Below are 19682 nucleotides of genomic sequence, written 5' to 3' on the forward strand. Positions count from 1 at the left end.
AAATCTACAGAGAGGAGATGACAGGAACTGGGTAGGGGCCAGGAATAGATGCAACTGGACATGAGCGATCTTTTAGGCATAATGAAAGTGTTTTAAAATCAGACTGTGATAAGATTTGCATAATACTGTAAATTTACTAAAAATCACTTAAATGGATAAACATTATGGCTATGATCCCCGACCCGTGGACTGTGGACCAACACTGGTTGGAGGCCTGTTAGGAACCAGGAGCACAGCAGGAGGTGAACTCAGCAAGCATATGAAGCTCCATCTGTATCTACAGGCACTCCCCATGGCCTGCATCACTGCCTGAGCTCCACATACTACCAGATCCCATACCCTCTTATCAATGGAAAAGTTGTCCTCCATGAAACCAGTCCCTGGTACAAAAACAGTTAGGGACCAGGCTGACTGCGATAGCTCACACCTGTAATCCCAGCACTCTGGGAGGCTGAGGCAGGTGGATTGTCTGAGCTCACGAGTTTAAGACCAGCCTGAGCAAGGGCAAGACCACATCTCTAAAAATAGCCAGGTGTTGTGGCAGGCACCTATAATCCCAGCCACACGGGAGGCTGAGGAAAGAGAATTGCTTGAGCCTAGATATTGCTGTGAACTGTGACACTACAGCACTCTACTGAGGGTGATACAGTAAGACTCTGTCTCAAAAACAAACAAACAAAAAGACTGGGGACCACTGCTTTGTGGTGTATAAATTATATTTCCTTAAAGGGAGGAGGAGGAGAGAGAAAAGTAGGAGAGCATGAGTGAGCATGCAGACAAAACAGAAAACATGAGTCCCTGAGGTCAAGGCATAGAGGTTAGCTGAATGGCTAACCGTTTAATGGCTATACGTGTCTAACAGTAAAGGAAGAGTGTAGAGGCCAAACATGACGGTACAGCTTACCCTCTGTGAACAACAGAGCAATGGTGGGCATTTATATTCATTCTAAGTTTATGGCTTGCCAATCGTTTCACCTTTAGGAACAAATGTTCCTAAAACCAATGTTTCAACCTGGCGACATCCACAGTGCTGGAATGCTTCTGGCAGTCTCTTCAGAGTCACTCCTATTAACTAAGGAACTGGGCAAGAGACTAAGTCATTAAGTGGCATGAATCTATGTATTATAGGTTTTATAAGACACCTCTAATTTTTATATTATGGATTTTATAAGAAAACAGGAATAGGCCAGGTGTGGTGGCTCATGCCTGTAGTCCTAGGAGGCTGAGGCGGGTGGATTGCTTGAGCTCACGAGTTCAAGACCAGCCTGAGGACGAGCAAGAGCCCATCTCTACTAAAAATAGAAAAACTGAGGCAAAAGGATCCCTGAGCCCAAGAGTTGGAGGTTGCTGTGAGCTGTGATGCCATAGCACTCTATCCAGGTTGACAGCTTGATACTGTGTCTCGAAAAAAAAAAGAATAAATCCCTAAGCAAAAAGAATCAAGATTCAAAATTCCTACCTGAATGAGAGATTATGGGAATAACTTGCCTACATGGTCCTGCTATTTATTTAATTATGGCAAGCAGAGGTAAAGTACAAAATTGGGGGGGCCTCTTTTCTTGCACCCTACTTTTCAATGAAATTCTTTTTTTTTTTTTTTTTGAGACAGAGCCTCAAGCTGTTGCCCTGGGTAGAGTTCTATGACATCACAGCTCACAGCAACCTCCAACTCCTGGGCTCAAGTGATTCTCCTGCCTCCACCTCCCAAGTAACTGGGACTACGGGCGCCCGCCACAACACTCAGCTATTTTTTTTTTTTTTTTTTTGATTGCAGTCATCATTGTTTGGAGAGCTCCGGCCAGATTCGAACTCGCCAGCTCAGGTGTATGTGGCTGGTTCCTTAGCCATTTGAGCCACAGGCACCGAGCCGATAAAATTCTTTATGAATGAAAAGATAGTACTAATTGAGAGGAGTAATCAATCAAGTACTAGATTGTGCAATTCTTAGTTCTGGGAAGCTGCTTAAGTAGCAGCAAGCAGAACATGAAGAATTCTCTTCAATTTGCCTTCAGTGAGGCATCTTAGTCACTGAAGTGACCTCTAGGTCTGGGGTAAAATTAAATTGGTGACTAACAGCTTCAAGTGTACTTTAATCATAACAAAGTTTCTGAAGTGAAACCTAACTTTTCTTCACTGAACAACAAATGATCTTTAATTACAGCCCATCCTCTACATTTATGTTTCTAAGATGGAAATGGGAGAACCCCAAGGGCGGTGCTTTCCTTAACGGTGTTACCAAGCCACAGCTGTCCTATTGTCTCTGCTTCAGCATGGATTTCTCTAGAAGGTGTTACTGAGCATGTCTTCATACTCAGAGGACACACTGCCTACAGCGGGCACCTGTCCTCTCCGTCTTGTGACCGAATGAGAAAAAATGGCTGCAGCCATGGTGTTACGATGTTTTAATAAATAGAAAACGTCTATCAGTAAGGTCACTGTGAAAACAGTGGAGCCAAATCTGATCTGCTATCCTTAATATAGGGAGCATGTAAACAACCTTCTTTGCATCTAGTTCTAAGTGATTTTTATGAATGGATATTATTCCCTTCCCTCTTTGACTTAAAACACATACAAAACATAAACCAAAAAAAAAAAAAAAAAAACAGGGCAGGGAAAAAAAGATTAAGCTTCTTCAGAAGCTTGGTAGATTCGCCTTTCCTTCTTTAAAATGTTATCTTTCTCACTAAATATTTCTAAACAAAAGGAGAACTATATCTTGGTCTTAACTGTGCAGAATCACATAGAAATAAATCTGGAAATAGAATCCACGAGCCACAGTTATATGCACATAATTAGAGATCCGTAACTCTCTGAGCTTTTTAACAGAAGGAAAATAGCCAGTGAATTGTGGATCACTTACACAAGGGTCTGTGCCCCACACTGCCCTATGGGTATGGATTAAAAAGACACTCAAGATACAATAAAGATTGAGATCTGTAAGTTCCATCTGGCCACAGCAAACTAATCTCTTAGAGAATGAAACTAGGCAATGAGTTTTTAGAAGGCAACCTTGTTGGTGGCAATATTGATAACTTTGACACACACAACCCCTACCCTAAATTTGGCTAGACTGACCTCCCTCCGCAGGAGCCAGCTGGCAGGTGCTAGCAAAGTGGAAAACAGAATAAACAGGCACTCTGAGCCTGGCCACACGTGGTAGAGTCCAGACTCCAGCCTGGGGCTGCCAGAGCTGGTCAAAGATGGCAATTCTCCTTTTTTTCTTTTAAAGTAGCTCTCTCTACTCTCCCAACAAGGTTCCTTTGATTTGAAGATTCTCGAACCCTAGAGGTCCCTTTATCAAAGAGACGCTAGTCATAGAAGTGAAAGACATCTGGAAATTTCAACCTACTAAGAAATGCCTGTCTCAGGATAAACACGATCAAAGTAAGCTTTCAACTCTCTTTATTGGTAGAAATTAGTAATTTGCTACCATTTTTGAGCACTTATTATGTATCAGGAACTAATCCAGGTGTGGAATGAAACTCCTTTTTAAATGAAATACAGGGTGTCCCAAAGTCACCATACACAGGAAAAATTTTAGCAGCAGGTATCTTGGAACATGCTCACCATGAGTGGGAGCAAAGAGTTTGTGTGTGTGTGTGGAAAGAGGTGGCTGACTGTGAGAATATTTTGCAGGGCCGGACACGGTGGCTCACGCGTATAATCCCAGAACTCTGAGAGGCTGAGGCGGGTGGATTGCTTCAGCTGACAAGTTCCAGACCAGCCTGAGCAAGAGCTGAAACCCTATGCCTAAAAATATAGCTGGGCGTTGTGGCAGGCAACTGTATTCCCATCTATTAGGGAGGTTGAGGCAAGAGAATTGCTTAAGCCCAAGAGTTTGAAGTTGATGTGAGATGTGACACTATAGCACTCCACCAGGGCAACAAAGTGAGACTGTGTCTCAAAAAAAAAAAAAAAAGAAAGAAAAAAAATTAGGCCAGACACAGTGGCTCACACCTGTAATCCTAGCATTCTAGGGGGGTGAGGCAGGTGGATAGCTTGAGCTCAAGAGTTGGAGACCAGCCTGAGTAAAAGCGAAACCCTGTCTTTACTAAAAACAGAAAAACTGAGGCAAGAGGATCGCTTGAGGCCAAGAGTTGGAGGTGCTGTGAGCTATGATACTACAGCACTTGCCCAGTGCAACAGCTTGACACACTGTCTCAAAAAATATATATATATTTTGCAAAATTTTAAATATTGTACTAGATATTTTGTAAATAAAGGCACATTTTACTATAATTTCCCAGGTTCCCTAAGTATGGCAACTTTTGGGATACCCTGTAGATTGCAGGTTCCATGACTAAGAGGGTAAAGACCTTACTAGTATGTAGGAAAAGGAAATTAAGGACTGAAAATGACTCAGAAGTCAACATAATATGAATAATTTACTCTCCAAACTGGGACACTTTGGGGAATGAAAGGGCATTATTAATACTGATAATAGGACAATAGGGATGAACTAGGGTCTCAGAACACTAGGACATAGAGCTACCTTACTAGAGAATGTCATTCTTTATACAAAATTCTTCAATGATTTCCCATCACTATAAAATGAACTTTACGCCAAAGACTCCTCCCTGTAACTATGGCACCGATCACACTAGACGGGGGCTGCTAACTATAAGCCAATCCCTACTACCCGAGTCTGCTAACTCAGGGGCCAGAGTCTACGTCACAGGCCTCGGTACTCTTAGTAAATGTCGTGGCTGGACTAATGGCTCATCCTCCAGTTAGTCTCACCAACGCCACATTCTTTCTATCTCACAAACCACTCCTGTCTCTCCAACAAAAAACCTGCACATTTCTTACCATTTAATGGGACACTATCAAACTTTATATGCCAGCAGAAAGAATATCTGAATAGATTAAATAAGACAGGAGTCTCTTGCCTACCCCTCACTCAATTTTAAGTACAGTCACTGACAGCTGGAGAACAACTCCAAGAGCTACAGGAAATCCACAAGTGTATCTGGGAGCTGATCAGGGCCGAGGCTGGGAGTAGGGAAAGGTTACTGCCACTTGGTGTCTTCACATTTAAGAAAGGTAACTACTATGAGTGCACATGTACATTCAAACATATTGCATACAAAATTACAAACTCTTAAATCATAAATACAAACTCAGCTTTCTTTTTAAAAATGGAATTTTACAAAAATAAAATATTACCTAAAATTAAGCCCACCATTGTACTTAAATATCCGGTTCCACTTCCCAGGTTAAGAAAAGACAATCCTGGCTTAAGTTTCAATGCTTCCATAACTTCAGAGTAAATGCAAGGTGCTGACAAGTGGATGTTCCCGTGCTTCCAGGCTAAGTCTTTGTAAGCATTGTCTCTGTAGCCTTCCAAATAGTAATCTCCACGATCAATAGCTCTGAAGGCTTGCTCCACTCTTTCAGTGCGGATATACTGAGCTTCTTTTAAATTATCAATTAAATCATCATTATCTTCCCCAGCACTCACAGCTCCTCCCATGATAGTATTCAAATCAAATCATAAATGTTAAATGTAATAAAATTAGCAGAAATAGCTTCCAATATTGCACTTGATTTCCAAAAATAAATTAATCCTGGAAAGGAAGAATAAAAACAGGTTTAAATTAATGTTCAAAAGGAAAATCATTCCAGTTTGTTAAAGAGATGTCATTATAATTAATTACCATTAAGGACATATTCTGCTCCAGGCACAGTGTTAAACTCCTTAAGTATATAACTTTATCTAATTCTCGTAACAACCACAAAAGGTAGCTGAAGTATTATTTTTCTCTGTACACATAGGAAAATACAGACATAGAAGTCACCTAGTATGTGAGGACCATTTTGGTGGCCACTAGTCACATGTGGCTACCTAGAGCTAAACTAATTAAAATCAAGTGCTTAACAGCTACTAGTGTGGCTACTGGCTGCCATAGTGGACAGTGTTGCTCTGGAAAGTGGCACTGCTGGGACTTAGTCTCAGGTCTTTCAAATCTAAAAACCATGTTCTTAATCACTAAACCACATGGCTTATAGTAATGCTATTTTAAAAAGTAAAATAGTTGACTGATTTAAAATTTCTAAACTTAAAAAACTGCTAACAATTCCAAAATGCACTGCATAAATTTAAAATCTTAATACAAATACAGTGTGGCCATAAAGTTCGTGTGCACACAAACTTTATGGGCACCGTGTGTATTACCCCAAAACTGAATACAAAACACAAAAAGAAAAAACCCATACCCACGTGTTCAATACACATAAACATTGTTTTGTCTGATAAACCTTGTCGTGATAAATAATGAGACCACAAATTTTATTAAAACTTTTAATAGTCCGAGTAGAACATGTTTTATGTACACATACAAACACCTCCGTATAAAATGAACGTCAACAGGTGAAACTCAGCATCTTTGAATGGAAACCTATGTGCAACATGATCCAGCGGGTCAACCTGTGGGTTTGAACCCCTTTGGGGGTTGAACAACCCTTTCACTGGGATTGCCTAAAACCATTACATACACCCCATACAAATACAGGTGGATGAAAATAATTTAATGGTCGGGGGTCACCACAACATAAGGAACTGTATTAAAGGGTCGCAGCATTAGGAAGGTTGAGAAACACTCTGATAAGCTAAAGAATTTCAACACATAATACTAAATACACAATTTAAGCTTTATGTAAATATAGTTAAATAAATTCATGTATCAATTTCTGAATTAATAAATTAAGAGAAAAGGCTGAAAAATGAAATACCCATGGCCAAAAACAAGCATTATGACAACTGACTGTGGCAGGGCTGTACCCCCAAATGAACTTTAGAGAAGAAAAGCCCAGACGCTGGAGCATCTTAGACCTCTGCCACTAAGCTCATCAGAGCTTTCCACTGCCTTCTGCCAGTGCTCCCTCTGTCCTTTTCCTATGATATCCTTAACTTTCTGAGTAATACTGTTAACACATATAACATTCATATTTCATTCAATCATACTTATACAAAGTTGGCTGATTCTGCCCTCTCCAACCCACGGAAAGAAATAATATTAAAAATGCCAAGAACTGGGTCGCACCTGTAGCTCAAGAGGCTAAGGCGCCAGCCACATACATCAGAGCTGGTAGGTTCGAACCCAGCCCGGGCCTGCCAAACAACATGACAACTACAACCAAAAAATAGCCGGGCATTGTGGTGGGCACCTATAGTCCCAGCTTCTTGGGAGGCTGAGGCAAAAGAATCGCTTAAGCCCAGGAGTTTGAGGTTGCTGTGAGCTGTGATGCCACGGCACTCTACCCAGGGCTATAGCTTGAGGCTCTGTCTCAAAAAAAAAAAAAAAAGCCAAGAATTTACAGGCCCTTCTCCTCAATGACTGTATTTCGCACCAAATCGTTCAGTGGGCAATGTCAATCCACTACTCTTTCAACAGGTCTTAATTTTGGCATCCTTCTACAGCTCAAGCAACACAATTTGCTAAGTTCATTCTAGTATTTCAGGGTTCTTTTTGGTTTATGTTTGTTTGTTTTTAATAACATGACCTCTAAGCACAAGCCAACTTTTTCATTTGGCATTCAAAAAGTGAATCTCTTCCTATAGTGAGAAAAAAAATGGCTGACGTAGTCTATGTCCAGGGTGGCACCTGGCAAGGATTTCTTAACGGTAATTATGACTACATTCAGATGTTTAACACATTGCTCTGCTGTAAAGGTTACAATTTACAAGTTTTAAACATTATTCCCTTTGTGTTGGTTCTAGTGCTTAACAAGGACCTGATCCTTCTTAGGTCCTTGTTAAGAACCTTAAGTCCTTCTTAAGAACTCCATACTAGGCTTGATACCTGTGGTTCAAGCGGCTAAGGCACCAGCCACATAACCCCAAGCTGGCAGGTTCAAATCCAGCCTGAGCCCGCCAAACAATGACGGCTGCAACCAAAAAATAGCCGGGCATTGTGGTGGGGGCCCGTGGTCCCAGCTACTTGGGAGGCGGAGGCAGGAGAACCGCTAGAGCCCAGGAGTTGGAGGTTGCTGTGAGCTGTGATGCCACAGCTCTCTACCCAGGGCAATAGCTTGAGGCTCTGTCTCAAAAAAAAAAAAAAACTACATCCTATTCAAAAATATCATAGCAAATCAATCAATCAAACAACAACTTTATTACTCAGTTCACATTCCTGGCGAGAAAAAGGCAACAGAATAATCAACTAAACAAAAAGTACCATCATTTACTGACACTGTACCAAGTATGTTATTTCTATGTTATCTCACTGAAAATTACAATCCACCTATGGGAAAGGCATTAGTACACCTACTTTCAAGTGAGAAATCATCTGTAACGGGTGGACTAGTACAATGCACAGGAATCCAAACAAACCCAAAGAGGAAACTGGATTCAAGGATCAAGGACAGTTTCCCGACAGGCATGCACAATGTGAAACAGTTGAAGGAACGGACTTGTAAGCTGAACAAAGAGTGAAGATGACGCTTTAAAGAAATTACCTAGAGTTGGCACTTTTTAGCACCAAAACAGTCTTTAACGTTATAAGGCCAGTGAAATAAATATATATATGTATATATATATATATATATATATATATATATATATATATATTTTTTTTTTTTTTTAGCCTGGACCCTTTTAAGAATCTCACATTAGGCAGCGCCTGTGGCTCAGTGGGTAGGGCGCCGGCCCCATATACCAAGGGTGGTGGGTTCAAACCCGGCGCCAAACTGCAACAAAAAAATAGCCAGGCATTGTGGTGGGTGCCTGTAGCCCCAGGTATTCAGGAGGCTGAGGCAAAAGAATCATCTAAGCCCAGGAGTTGGAGGTTGCTGTGAGCTGTGATGCCACAGCACTCTACTGAGGGGATAAATTGAGACTCTGTCTCTAAAACAAATAAAAATAAAAAAAATAAAAGAATCTCCCATTTATGGACCCTCTTCCCTATTAAAAACGGCATGAGGCAAAAGTTCTCCCTACAACTACAAAAGGCTCCTGAACTCCTTGAGACACAGAAGTCCATTCTAATTTAAGAATGTCTGCTATGCATTTAGGCAACAAGGAGCCAGTCAGGAATTTTAAGCGGGGCAGGATCATTCCAGTTCCATCTTAAACAGCACGTCCTGTACAGGACAGTCTGTGCACAGAAAGACCTAATTTCAGATCTACACAATGGACCTGAGACAGTTTTTTAAAAACACTATTGGTATTATACTATGTATATTATTTAGGACTTTCACTTAATAAATCTTAAACATTTTTTGTTATGCCACAAAATATTCTTCCAGTAGCCAAAGAAATGATACTGGAAGACCAACGTGTGACCAATCCCCTGTCTGTCAGACAAGGGGATTTTGAATTGATTATAAGTAAGGAGTTTATAAATTAAAATCTCATAATCCAATAATAATTCTCTCGCTTGAAATATGCATAATTTTTATGAGTAAAGCAAATAGTAAAAACCCAGCACTGGGTCATAAAAGTATTTGAAATGTGTTCATTCTGAGATAATCTCATCATGATCATAGTAAAGTGCTCAACACAAGTGGGAGACCAAGGTCCAGCCTTGGTTCCATATGGATCTGGGCAAATCCCCAGAATGTTGTTTCCCCATCTGTGCAATGAAGAGGCTGTACTGTATCTAACACAACCTCTAAAAGCCCCAGAGCCTGTGCTCTTCTTCAAATCGGCCAAACCTTCATCTGAAAACAGTGAAGTTGTCTTATCTAAATGGCTGTCCATGCCCTGGGCATTTCGGTTACTTTGGTCACAATTTTTTTCTGCTCCATTCCTGCGACTTCTCTACCCAGAAGAGACAATTTTAGGAGTATTCAAGTCCTACATTATTATAATAAAATCAAAGTAAGGAATCTGACAGAAGGAAGAACAGGTAAAGATAGAACAAGAAAAAGCACTAGAACAGAATAAAGGACTGAACAGCTTAAACAGTTGTGCCTATTTGAGAGGAAGTCATCACATTTACTCATAAAGCACAATTTCACTTTCTATCTAGTGTGTATGTGGGGGGGTAAGAAAATAAAGGGTACACTCACATATGCACATCTGAAGAGACCTACAAAGTGTTCCAAACATTTCTTGCTATTCTTCCAAAACATAGAGTTATGGTTTAAATCTTGTTTGGTTTAGGGAAGAACTACTGAATGTCCCATTTGATGTCATGGTGTCTTTCAGGCAGCAGGGTGGAGGGTTACGTGTTGACAAGTCAAGGCAGTGAGAAGCAGACAGATGGCAGACAGATGTTGCAGAGTGGGAGAACAGAATGAATGCTGACTCACTTTCCTTCCCTCCTGGCACCTGGGGGAAGCAGCTAATTGCTCCTTGCTGCTCTTTTCAGCTCTGTGGGGAAGCTCACTCACCAGACAGCCACAGGAGAACATACTGTCTGAGGGCATAAAAAGGAATACTCCTTACATTCTCAAAAGCTCTTGCTGTAGGAGTCATGGACCAAGGCTGCTTGAATGTAAAGGAACTACACAGGGAAACCTTTTTCTCAATGACTGGACTGATAAAGAGATAAAATAATTATTGTGAGCTAAAATAAAATCTTAAGCCCCCCAGCTGACTGAATGGACCCTGTCTTGGCCAAAAGGATCCCATATATACCTGAAGTTGAGTTGCTGAACATGAGAAGGAGAGTCAGACCTGCCCATCATGCCCCCTTCCCTGCTTGGAGATACCCCAAGAAACCCACTAACAGGCCTCAGGCTATTCAGGACAAAGACCACACCTGCAGGCTATCCACTTACTTGACAAATCCCTTTAGTCTATGTCCTGTGGATTGTCTCTGATTAACAGACTTCCTCACACATTCTAAGCATTTAGACAAAGCTTCACATTCCCTTGACATTCTTTCACTAGTCAAAAAATCTTTAATCCCACCTATAACCTATAATCCCTTCCTTCCAGATGCCCTGCCTTTTTAGGCCAAACCATCTTTCATGTATTGATTTATGACTTGATATGTAAATTCTGTCTCCCTGAAATGTATAAAACCAAAATGTATATAACCCAACCATGGAGAAACTGCTTGCTCAAGGCGTCTTGGACATGGCTCAAGTCACACACATATTAAGTTCAAAATAAACATCCTTGGCTAGGCGCCCGTAGCTCCGTGGTTAGAGCACCAGCCACATGCCTCAGGGCTGGTGGGTTTGAACCCAGCCCCAGCCTGCTAAACAATGACAACAACAACAAAAAAAAAAAGGTAGCCAGACAATTGTGACAGGCGCCTGTAGTCCCAGCTACGTGGGAGGCTGAGGCAAGAGAATGGCTTAAGCCCAAGAGTTGGAGGTTGCTGTGAGCTGTGACGCCATAACACTCTACTGTGGGTGACATAAAAAAAATAATAATAATAAACCTCCTTAAATTATTTCCCAGATTTTAGGTTCTTTTCCATTGCCATCTCTAAAGAAAGGAAAGGCTAAGTTAAAGTTCACTACTCATGGCTCGGCACTTATAACCCAGCGGTTACGGTGCCAGCCACATACACAGAGGCTGACGGGTTCGAAACTGGCCCAGGCCAGCTAAACAACAATGACAACAGCAACAAAAAATAGCCAGGCATTGTGGAGGGCACCTGTAGTCCCGGCTACTTGGGAGGCTGAGGCAAGAGAATCGCCTAAGCCCAACAGTTGGAGGTTGCTGTGAGCTGTGACACCATGGCACTCTACCAAGGGCAACATAGTGACACTTGGTCTCAAAAAAAAAAAAAAAAAAAAAGCCAAAAAGGTCACTACTCACTTGCCAAAAGCTGTCAATTTAATATCCACTTAACCATACAGTCAACGTTAAACAGAAATTTTAATTTTTTTCAGTAGATAACATTTAGGAGAAATTTCCTATGTACCTACTGTACCTAGCACTGGGCTCTAATCCTTCACCATACCACTAGGAAGAGGCACTAATCTCATTTTATGATGAGACCAAAGTTCAGAGACACCACATAAGGAGTTCTCACAATGCATGAATAGCTCAACTGCAACTCAAATTCACTGTCAAGCTATGAAACTCTAACACACAATTTGCTCAGAGACTCATAATCTATACTTCAAAACTAAACTCTTCATTAACTCTTAGCTGAAAAGAGTTATTATTCAATTGAGATGCTTCCATTTCTTTCAACCTCCCATTTCCTCTTTTTCCTCCAGTTTAGTACTCTCAGCTCCAAAGGAAGAATGAAGCAGTTGGGGAAAAGCCATCTGATGTCATTTAGGGGCTGTGCAGCCTCAAGCAAATTATTTAATCTGTGCTCTTCTCCAGTTTCCTTATCTATAAAATAGAAATAATAATCACATCACAAATTGTGAAGATAAAATAATACACTGTATATAAAGCTCCTAATGGGCGGCACCTGTAGCTCAAAGGGGTAGGGTACCGGCCCCATATGCCAGAGGTGGCGGGTTCAAACCCAGCCCCGGCAAAAAAAAAAAAAAAAAAAAAAAAAAGCTCCTAACATACAGATATCCAGTAGTAACTTTCTTTCATTTCATGACAAAAGGGTACATTTTTTTTTTTGTTTGTTTGTTTTGAGACAGAGTCTCGCTTTGTCACCCTCAGTAGAGTACCGTAGCGTCATAGCTCACAGCAACCTCAAACTCTTGGGCTCAAGAGATTCTCTTGCCCCAGCCTCCCACGTAGCTGGGACTACAGGCGCCTGCCACAATGCCCAGCTATTTTTAGAGGCCGGGTCTCCCTCTAACTCAGGCTGGTCTTGAACCTGTGAGCCCAGGAAATCCAGCTGCCTTGGCCTCCCAGAATGCTGGGATTACAGGCATGAGCCACCGTGCACAGCAAAAGGGTACATTCTAAACTTTCATTTTTAAGCACAAGACACTGAAAAGGGAAAACAAAACAGCACCACTTCTCAAATCCAGTGAAGCTATCTCCTAGTGACCTCCTTAAAAAAGAACTAAAGAATAGAAACATAAATTCTGAAGTTAAAGGTGCCAACAAGAAAAACCAAGGAACAGCATATGCAGAAGTGTGCAGAAGGATACACACATTCACACTTAAAATGCTAAAAGAGAGAAGTTAATGTGAAAAGAGCACAACACAGTGTCTTCTGCCATGCTCTGAGCCATCGCCTGGGCTCATGAACCTCAATCAAGAGCAACTGTCCATGGGTGGCGCCTGTGGCTCAAGGAGTAGGGTGCCGATCCCATATGCCGGAGGTGGCGGGTTCAAACCTAGCCCTGGCCAAAAACCACAAAAAAAAAAAAAAAAAAAGAGCAACTGTCCTTCTCTTCTCACTGAGTCTCAAAATGAAGAGCTACTTACCTGGGCTCAGACAGCAGATACTAACCCCCCCATGGTTTAAGCTGCATCTCACCAGCTAATTTTTGCTATTGCTAATTCTTTATTGCTTCTAATGAGAACCTGTTATATAATTTAGCAAAAATTGTCTCATACAGTTTTGTTTCCATACATCTTTTCTGCACAGACTGTAAACTCAATTAAAACAAAAATAATATACACTCAATATATTTATCACAGTTGTATGTCTTAGCAAGCATTGACTAAATAAAATACAGTGAGAGTAAGTTCTAGCTTTCTACTTTAGGAAGTCCTTTCACATTTGAATGGACCCAATCCCTACAGCAAAGTGAAAATACATTTTTTTTCTTCCATGTGCCCTTGAACTCTAGAAAAATCTCATCAGAAAACTGATGAGCTACTCTCTCAAATAACTGAACACCATCCCTTCCCTATCCCTCTGATTCAATACTACAAGTAAAAGGCTGTTCCACATATCCATGTATCCGTGTTGGTAATGAGCAAGTGTCAAGATGTCTATAGTCATAGACACAGTGTCCACCTTCCTCTACACACCCTTTTAATTTTCCTGCTCCCCTTGGCTTGAGATCAAAAATAGAGAAAGAGCTCTATGACAGTTTAGAGTATAGAATATGAAGTGATAAAAGAACATAAAACTTTAAAAGACAAGATATGAGGCAGTTCAAGTTGAAATTTTATTATTTCGAAAGTTACAGGACTTTGAGTACCTCCAAATAGTCTCTTCTCCTCCTCTTGCTTTTACTCAAAGACCTGAGTATACGACCCCTTCACATCTACATTACTACATATGTGTACCCAAAAACACAACCCTAACTGCAAATTACAAACAACCTCTATATGCAAAATTCCATGTATCTTTGAGCTCACAAAATCAACCCACAGAGAATAACTGCCTTTGATTTTAGGATTATTGCATAACAATCCATATATTTTTATAAGAAACAGAAGTGCTATACTAATCACCATTAACACTTAAAAAAAAAAATCCTTGCAGGCAGCGCCTGTGGCTCAACAGAGTAGGACGCCATCCCCATATGCCGGAGGTGGTGGGTTCAAACCCAGCCCCAGCCAAAAACTGAAAAAAAAAAAAAAAAAAAAAAATCCTTATTTTTTTGAGACAGTCTCACTGAGTGACCCTGGGGTTGGGTGCCCTGGCATCATAGCTCACCGCAACCTCAAACTCTTGGGCTAAAGAGATCCTCTTGCCTCAGCTTCCCCAGAAGCTGGGACTATAGGCACCAGCCACAACATCCGGCTAGTTTTAGACCAAGCAATCCACCTGCCTTGGTCACCCAGAGAGCTAGGATTACAGGCATGAGCCACTGCACCTAGCCTCAATGTGGGGCTTATCTGAAAAGTTACAAACCCACAAAGAAACATTCAAATAAGAATATTCCAAAGCAAAAATGTACAATTGAGAACCTGTATCTGTTCCCTTCCACTGGTATATCATAAACCAAAACACACCAAGCTCACACCAAAAACACTTTTTCCATATAGAAACATACTGGGAAAGCAAAGGCTGGCCTTGTCATGTTATATATAATTTTAAGTCATTATTTTTTCTGGCCTTTTTTTTTATCTGCAACATAATAAGGGCATTATATTGAATTATCTCGATGACTCCTTTACGAACTTTCAAAAACTCTAGCCTATTACACACAAAATATAAAGTTTTTGGCTTTATAAAATAGCATGTTTCCAACGTCTAAAGTATTTGTTTTATCCTATGCATGAACACTAGTAAAAGATACACAAAAAGATATCTAGGTAAGTATTATCTTTAACTTTCTAAAGCACTTCAACCCCAATAATTTCATAAGGAACAGAGGCAGGAGTGGTATTACCTTGTACCATGGAAATGAAGAAAACAGACTATAAATTACATGTTCCAGATTTCCCATATAATACAGAGATACTTCAACCTTATTCATGGAGCTTACACCACACATTACTATTATTTCACATTATCAGAAATAAGAAACCACAACTACATGGGCGGCGCCTATGGCTCAGTGAGCAGGGTGCCAGCCCCATATACCAAGGGTGGTGCGTTCAAACCCGGCCTCGGCCAAACTGCAACAAAAAATAGCCAGGCATTATGGTGGGCTCCTGTAGTCCCAGCTACTTGGGAGGCTGAGGCAAGAGAATCACCCAAGCCCAAGAGCTGGAGGTTGCTGTGAGCTGTGCCGCCACAGCACTCTATGAATGGTGACAAAGTAAGACTGTGTCTCTTTAAAAAAAAAAAAAAAAGGGAGGAAGGGAGGAAGGCAGGAAGGCAGGAAGGAGAGGAAAGAGAGGAAGGAGAGGAAGGAGGAAGAGAGGGAAGGAGGAAGAGAGGGAAGGAGGAAGGAAGGAAGGAACCACAACTACAAATGTAAACCTGAGACCCCTGAGAAATGCATATTTAAAAAAAATTTTTATGGGCCGGGCACCGTGGCTCATGCCTGTAATCCCAGCCCTCTGTGAGGCCGAGGTGGGTGGACTGCCTGAGCTTACACAGGTTCGAGACCAGCCTGGGCCAGAGTGAGAGATCATCTCTAAAAATAGCCGGGCTTTGTGGCAGGCACCTATAGTCCCAGCTACTCGGGAGGCTAAGGCAAGAGAATTGCTCAAGCCCAAGAGCTGGAGGCTGCTGTGAGCTATGACACCAGGACACTCTACCAAGGGCGACAAAGTGAAACTCTTGTCTCAAAATAAATAAACAAATGGAAGAAAAATTTCTTATAATAAAATGGCAACTAGGGCGGCGCCTATGGCTCAGTGAGTAGGGCGCCAGCCCCATATGCCGAGGGTGGCGGGTTCAAACCCAGCCCCGGCCAAACTGCAACAAAAAAATAGCTGGGCGTTGTGGCAGGCGCCTGTAGTCCCAGCTGCTCGGGAGGCTGAGGCAAGAGAATCTCGTAAGCCCAAGAGTTAGAGGTTGCTGTGAGCAGTGTGACGCCACGGCACTCTACCTGAGGGCGGTACAGTGAGACTCTGTCTCTACAAAAAAAAATAAAATAAAATAAAATGGCAACTAATAAATGTAAAAGAAAATAATGGGGTTAGAAAAATACCAATGGATGCTAAAACCAAATGAGAAGAATTTACATAATCTCAAAGTATTCCCCTATAAATTACCAATTAACAAAGGGGAAAAAAATTAGTTTACCTAGAGAAACCTGGTCAACATCATCTTCATGAAGTGGTCAAAGCTAATTTCACCAACACTGGACTCAATCAATGTACCAACTAACATAATGCCCCAAAAGGGATACTACATCACATCAGTAACCTCAGACAAACCCTAAATTAAGGGACATTATACAAAATAATTATAGCATATTTATACTCTTCAAGAAAAATGCCAGGCAGGCATAGTAGCTCACGCCTATAATCCCAGCACTCTGGGAGGCCAAGGAGGGTGGATTGCCTGAGCTCACAGGTTGGAGACCAGCTAGAACAAGACCTTATCTGTAAAAATAGCCGGGCGTTGTGGTGGGTGCCTGTAGACCCAGCTACTTGGGAGGCTGAGGCAAAAGGATGACTTCAGCCCAAGAGTTTGAGGTCCATCTACAGTGCATCTTACAAGGGTACATGTAAAATTTACTAAATGTAGAATATAAATGTCTTAACACAATAACTAAGAAAATGCCATGAAGACTATGTTAACTAATTGGATGAAAATATTTCAAATTGTATATAAAACCAGCATATTCTACCCCATGATTGCATTAATGTGCACAGCTATGATTTAATTTCAAAAAAAAAAAAAAAAAAAGAGTTTGAGGGTTGCTGTGAGTTGTGATGCCACAGTGCTCTACCAAGGGCAACAAAGTAAGACTCTGTCTCAAAAAAAAAAAGAAAGAAAAAAAATGCCGTAGTCAAGATAAAAAAAGAATGAAGAGACATGACAAATCAAAGGAGACCCTGAACTAGATCCTACGCTAAGGGGGAAAAAAAGACATTTTTAAAAACCAGTGGCAAATTTGAATAAAGACTATATATAACAGCATTGTGTCACTGTCAAAGTTCCTGATTTTAATAACGATAGTGTGGTTCTCTTAAAAAACAATTCTTCTTGGCTCAGTGCCTGTAGCTCAGATGTAAGGGCACTGGCCACATACACTGGGCCTGACAGGTTACAACCCTGCTAACCCTGGCAGGTTAGAACTCTGCCCTGCTAAACAACAATGACACCTAAAACAAAAAAAAAAAATTGCTGGGCGTTGTGGCAGGCGCCTGTAGTCCCACCTACATGGGAGGCTGAGGCAAGACAATTACGTAAGCCCAAGAGATGGAGGTTGCTGTGAGCTGTGACAGCACAGCACTCTACCAAGGGTGACACAATGAGACCATCTCAAAAAAAAAAAAAAAAGGCTTAGCACCTATAGCACAGTGGTTAGGGCACCAGCCACATATACTGAGGCTGGCAGGTTTGAACCCAACCCAGACCAGCTAAACAACAATGACAACTGCAACAAAAAATAGCCAGGAGTTGTGGCGGGCGCCTGTAGTCCCCGCCACTTAGGAGGCTGAGGCAAGAGAATTGCTTAAGCCCAGGAGTTTGAGGTTGCTGTGAGCTGTGATGCCACAGCACTCTATTGAGGGACATAGACTCTGTCTCAAAAAAAAAAAAAAAAAACAGAACTTTCTTCTTGTAACCTCAGCACTGAGCAAAGAGTACATAGCACTAATATAATTTTACCATAAGTTTGAAATTATATCAAAAGTTATATAAACTCACAAATTATAAGCTAAAATACAATATCTGAGCAATCAGAGAAATCAGCAAAGATAATTCCTTCACGGTTTAAATTTCATAAAGCTTATAGGCAGTCCCTGAGTTATAAACATCAAACTTATGTACAATTTGCATTTACAAATGGAGGACGTTACAGGTAATAAATGCACCTGTTCCAACTTACATACAAATTCAACTTAAGAACAAACCTACAGGGCAGCGCCCTGTGGGTCAAAGGGGTAGGGTGCTGGGCCCATATGCTGGAGGTGGCAGGTTCAAACCCAGCCCCGGCCAAAAACCACAAAAAAAAACAAAAAAAGAACAAATCTACAGAACCTATTTCATTTGTAACCAGGGGACTGCCTCAACTCCTGTTTCATCCTCCACAGAAAATAGGTCACAAGAAAAGTCTTAACTTCCCCGATTATTGGCCTAACACTACCCCACTCAATATTAGGATTACAAAATGACAGCCTCTGTATGCACATCTACAGTGCAGTGAGTTCAACTTTGTTTGGAACCCAAGAGACTGATTTTGTCCACCTTATAACTATTACTTGTAGGCCAAGCACCATGGCTTATACTCATAGCACTCTGGGAGGTGAGGCAGTTGGATAGCTTGAGCTCAGAAGTTCAAACCAACCTGAGCAAAAGCAAGACCCCATCTCTACCAAAAATAGAAAAACGAGCTGGGCAGTTGTGGTACATGCTTATAGTCCCAACTATTTGGGAGGCTGAGGCAAGAGGATTGCTCAAGTCCAAGAGTTTGAGGTTGATGTGAGCTAAATGACACCAGTGCACTCTACCCAGAGTGAGAATGAAACTCTGTCTGAAAAAAATAAAAAATTTAAATAATTAACTTTTAATAGATACATGGCATTTACCCAAGTGTTTTACAATTATCTCTTAATTATTCCTCATAAAAAAACCCTGCGAAGGGCAACCTCAGGGATGCTTACAGTGGTGAAAATGTTTTGTATCTTGACTGTATCGATGTCAATATCCTGGTTGTGATACTGTAGTATGTTTTTTTAAGATGTTATAACTGAGGGAAACTGGGTAAAGTGTCTATGGGATCTCTATATTATTTCTTACAACTGTATGTGAATACTTCAGAATACAAATTTTAATTAAAAAAAAAAACAAAAACCCTGCAAGGTAGGTTTTACCATACCTATTTTACAAAGGAAGAAAACAAATTTGAAGTTGAGCTCAAAATCTTGGTGCTCCAAAGGCACACAACTCCGCTCATATCTTATCCGCTCCATTTTTCCCCATTTCTTTTTTTTAAGGACCAGGAAAAAAAATGTTTTATTCTAAGGGAAAAGATAGATCAACTTTAAAAAAAAATGTATTTATCTTAACGAGCCTTTCTTTCAGACACTTACCTTGGATAGAGGACCTAAAACCTCTCCATTTTCCCCCATTTCAATAGCACATTATCTGATCTGAGCTCTGCATACCATTTCAGGGGCACCTCCAGTCCTATTTCTTCCCACAGCCTTTGCTGAAGTTCCCTAGACACATTATACTTTCTAATTTCTACATGCCTTTGCATATGTATTAAACCTCTACCTGGAAAATTCTGGTTCACTAACACAACACTAATGAGTACTCTCCTAGAAATCTAAGCCCAACCCTAGAACCCTTAACAAGTCTTACTTTGCTGAGATGGCCTTAAGA

General features: G+C 41.0%; 1 protein-coding gene across 4 annotated transcripts in view; it reads right to left on the reverse strand.

Annotated features, from left to right (window-relative positions):
- Window positions 1–19682, reverse strand: part of PCMTD1 (protein-L-isoaspartate (D-aspartate) O-methyltransferase domain containing 1) — an 87705-nt gene that overhangs the window by 55944 nt on the left and 12079 nt on the right. For 2 of the 4 annotated variants that reach the window (XM_053558703.1, XM_053558704.1), the window contains exon 2: window positions 5167–5567. The exons of the other annotated variants lie outside the window; for them this stretch is intronic. In XM_053558703.1, the coding sequence (XP_053414678.1) occupies window positions 5167–5473 (307 nt within the window). In that variant the 5' untranslated portion in view covers window positions 5474–5567. The remainder of the gene's footprint in view (window positions 1–5166; window positions 5568–19682) is intronic. 4 annotated transcript variants of the gene reach the window in all.

The sequence above is a fragment of the Nycticebus coucang genome, chromosome 13 (assembly GCF_027406575.1).
Source record: "Nycticebus coucang isolate mNycCou1 chromosome 13, mNycCou1.pri, whole genome shotgun sequence".
Classification (NCBI taxonomy): domain Eukaryota; kingdom Metazoa; phylum Chordata; class Mammalia; order Primates; family Lorisidae; genus Nycticebus; species Nycticebus coucang.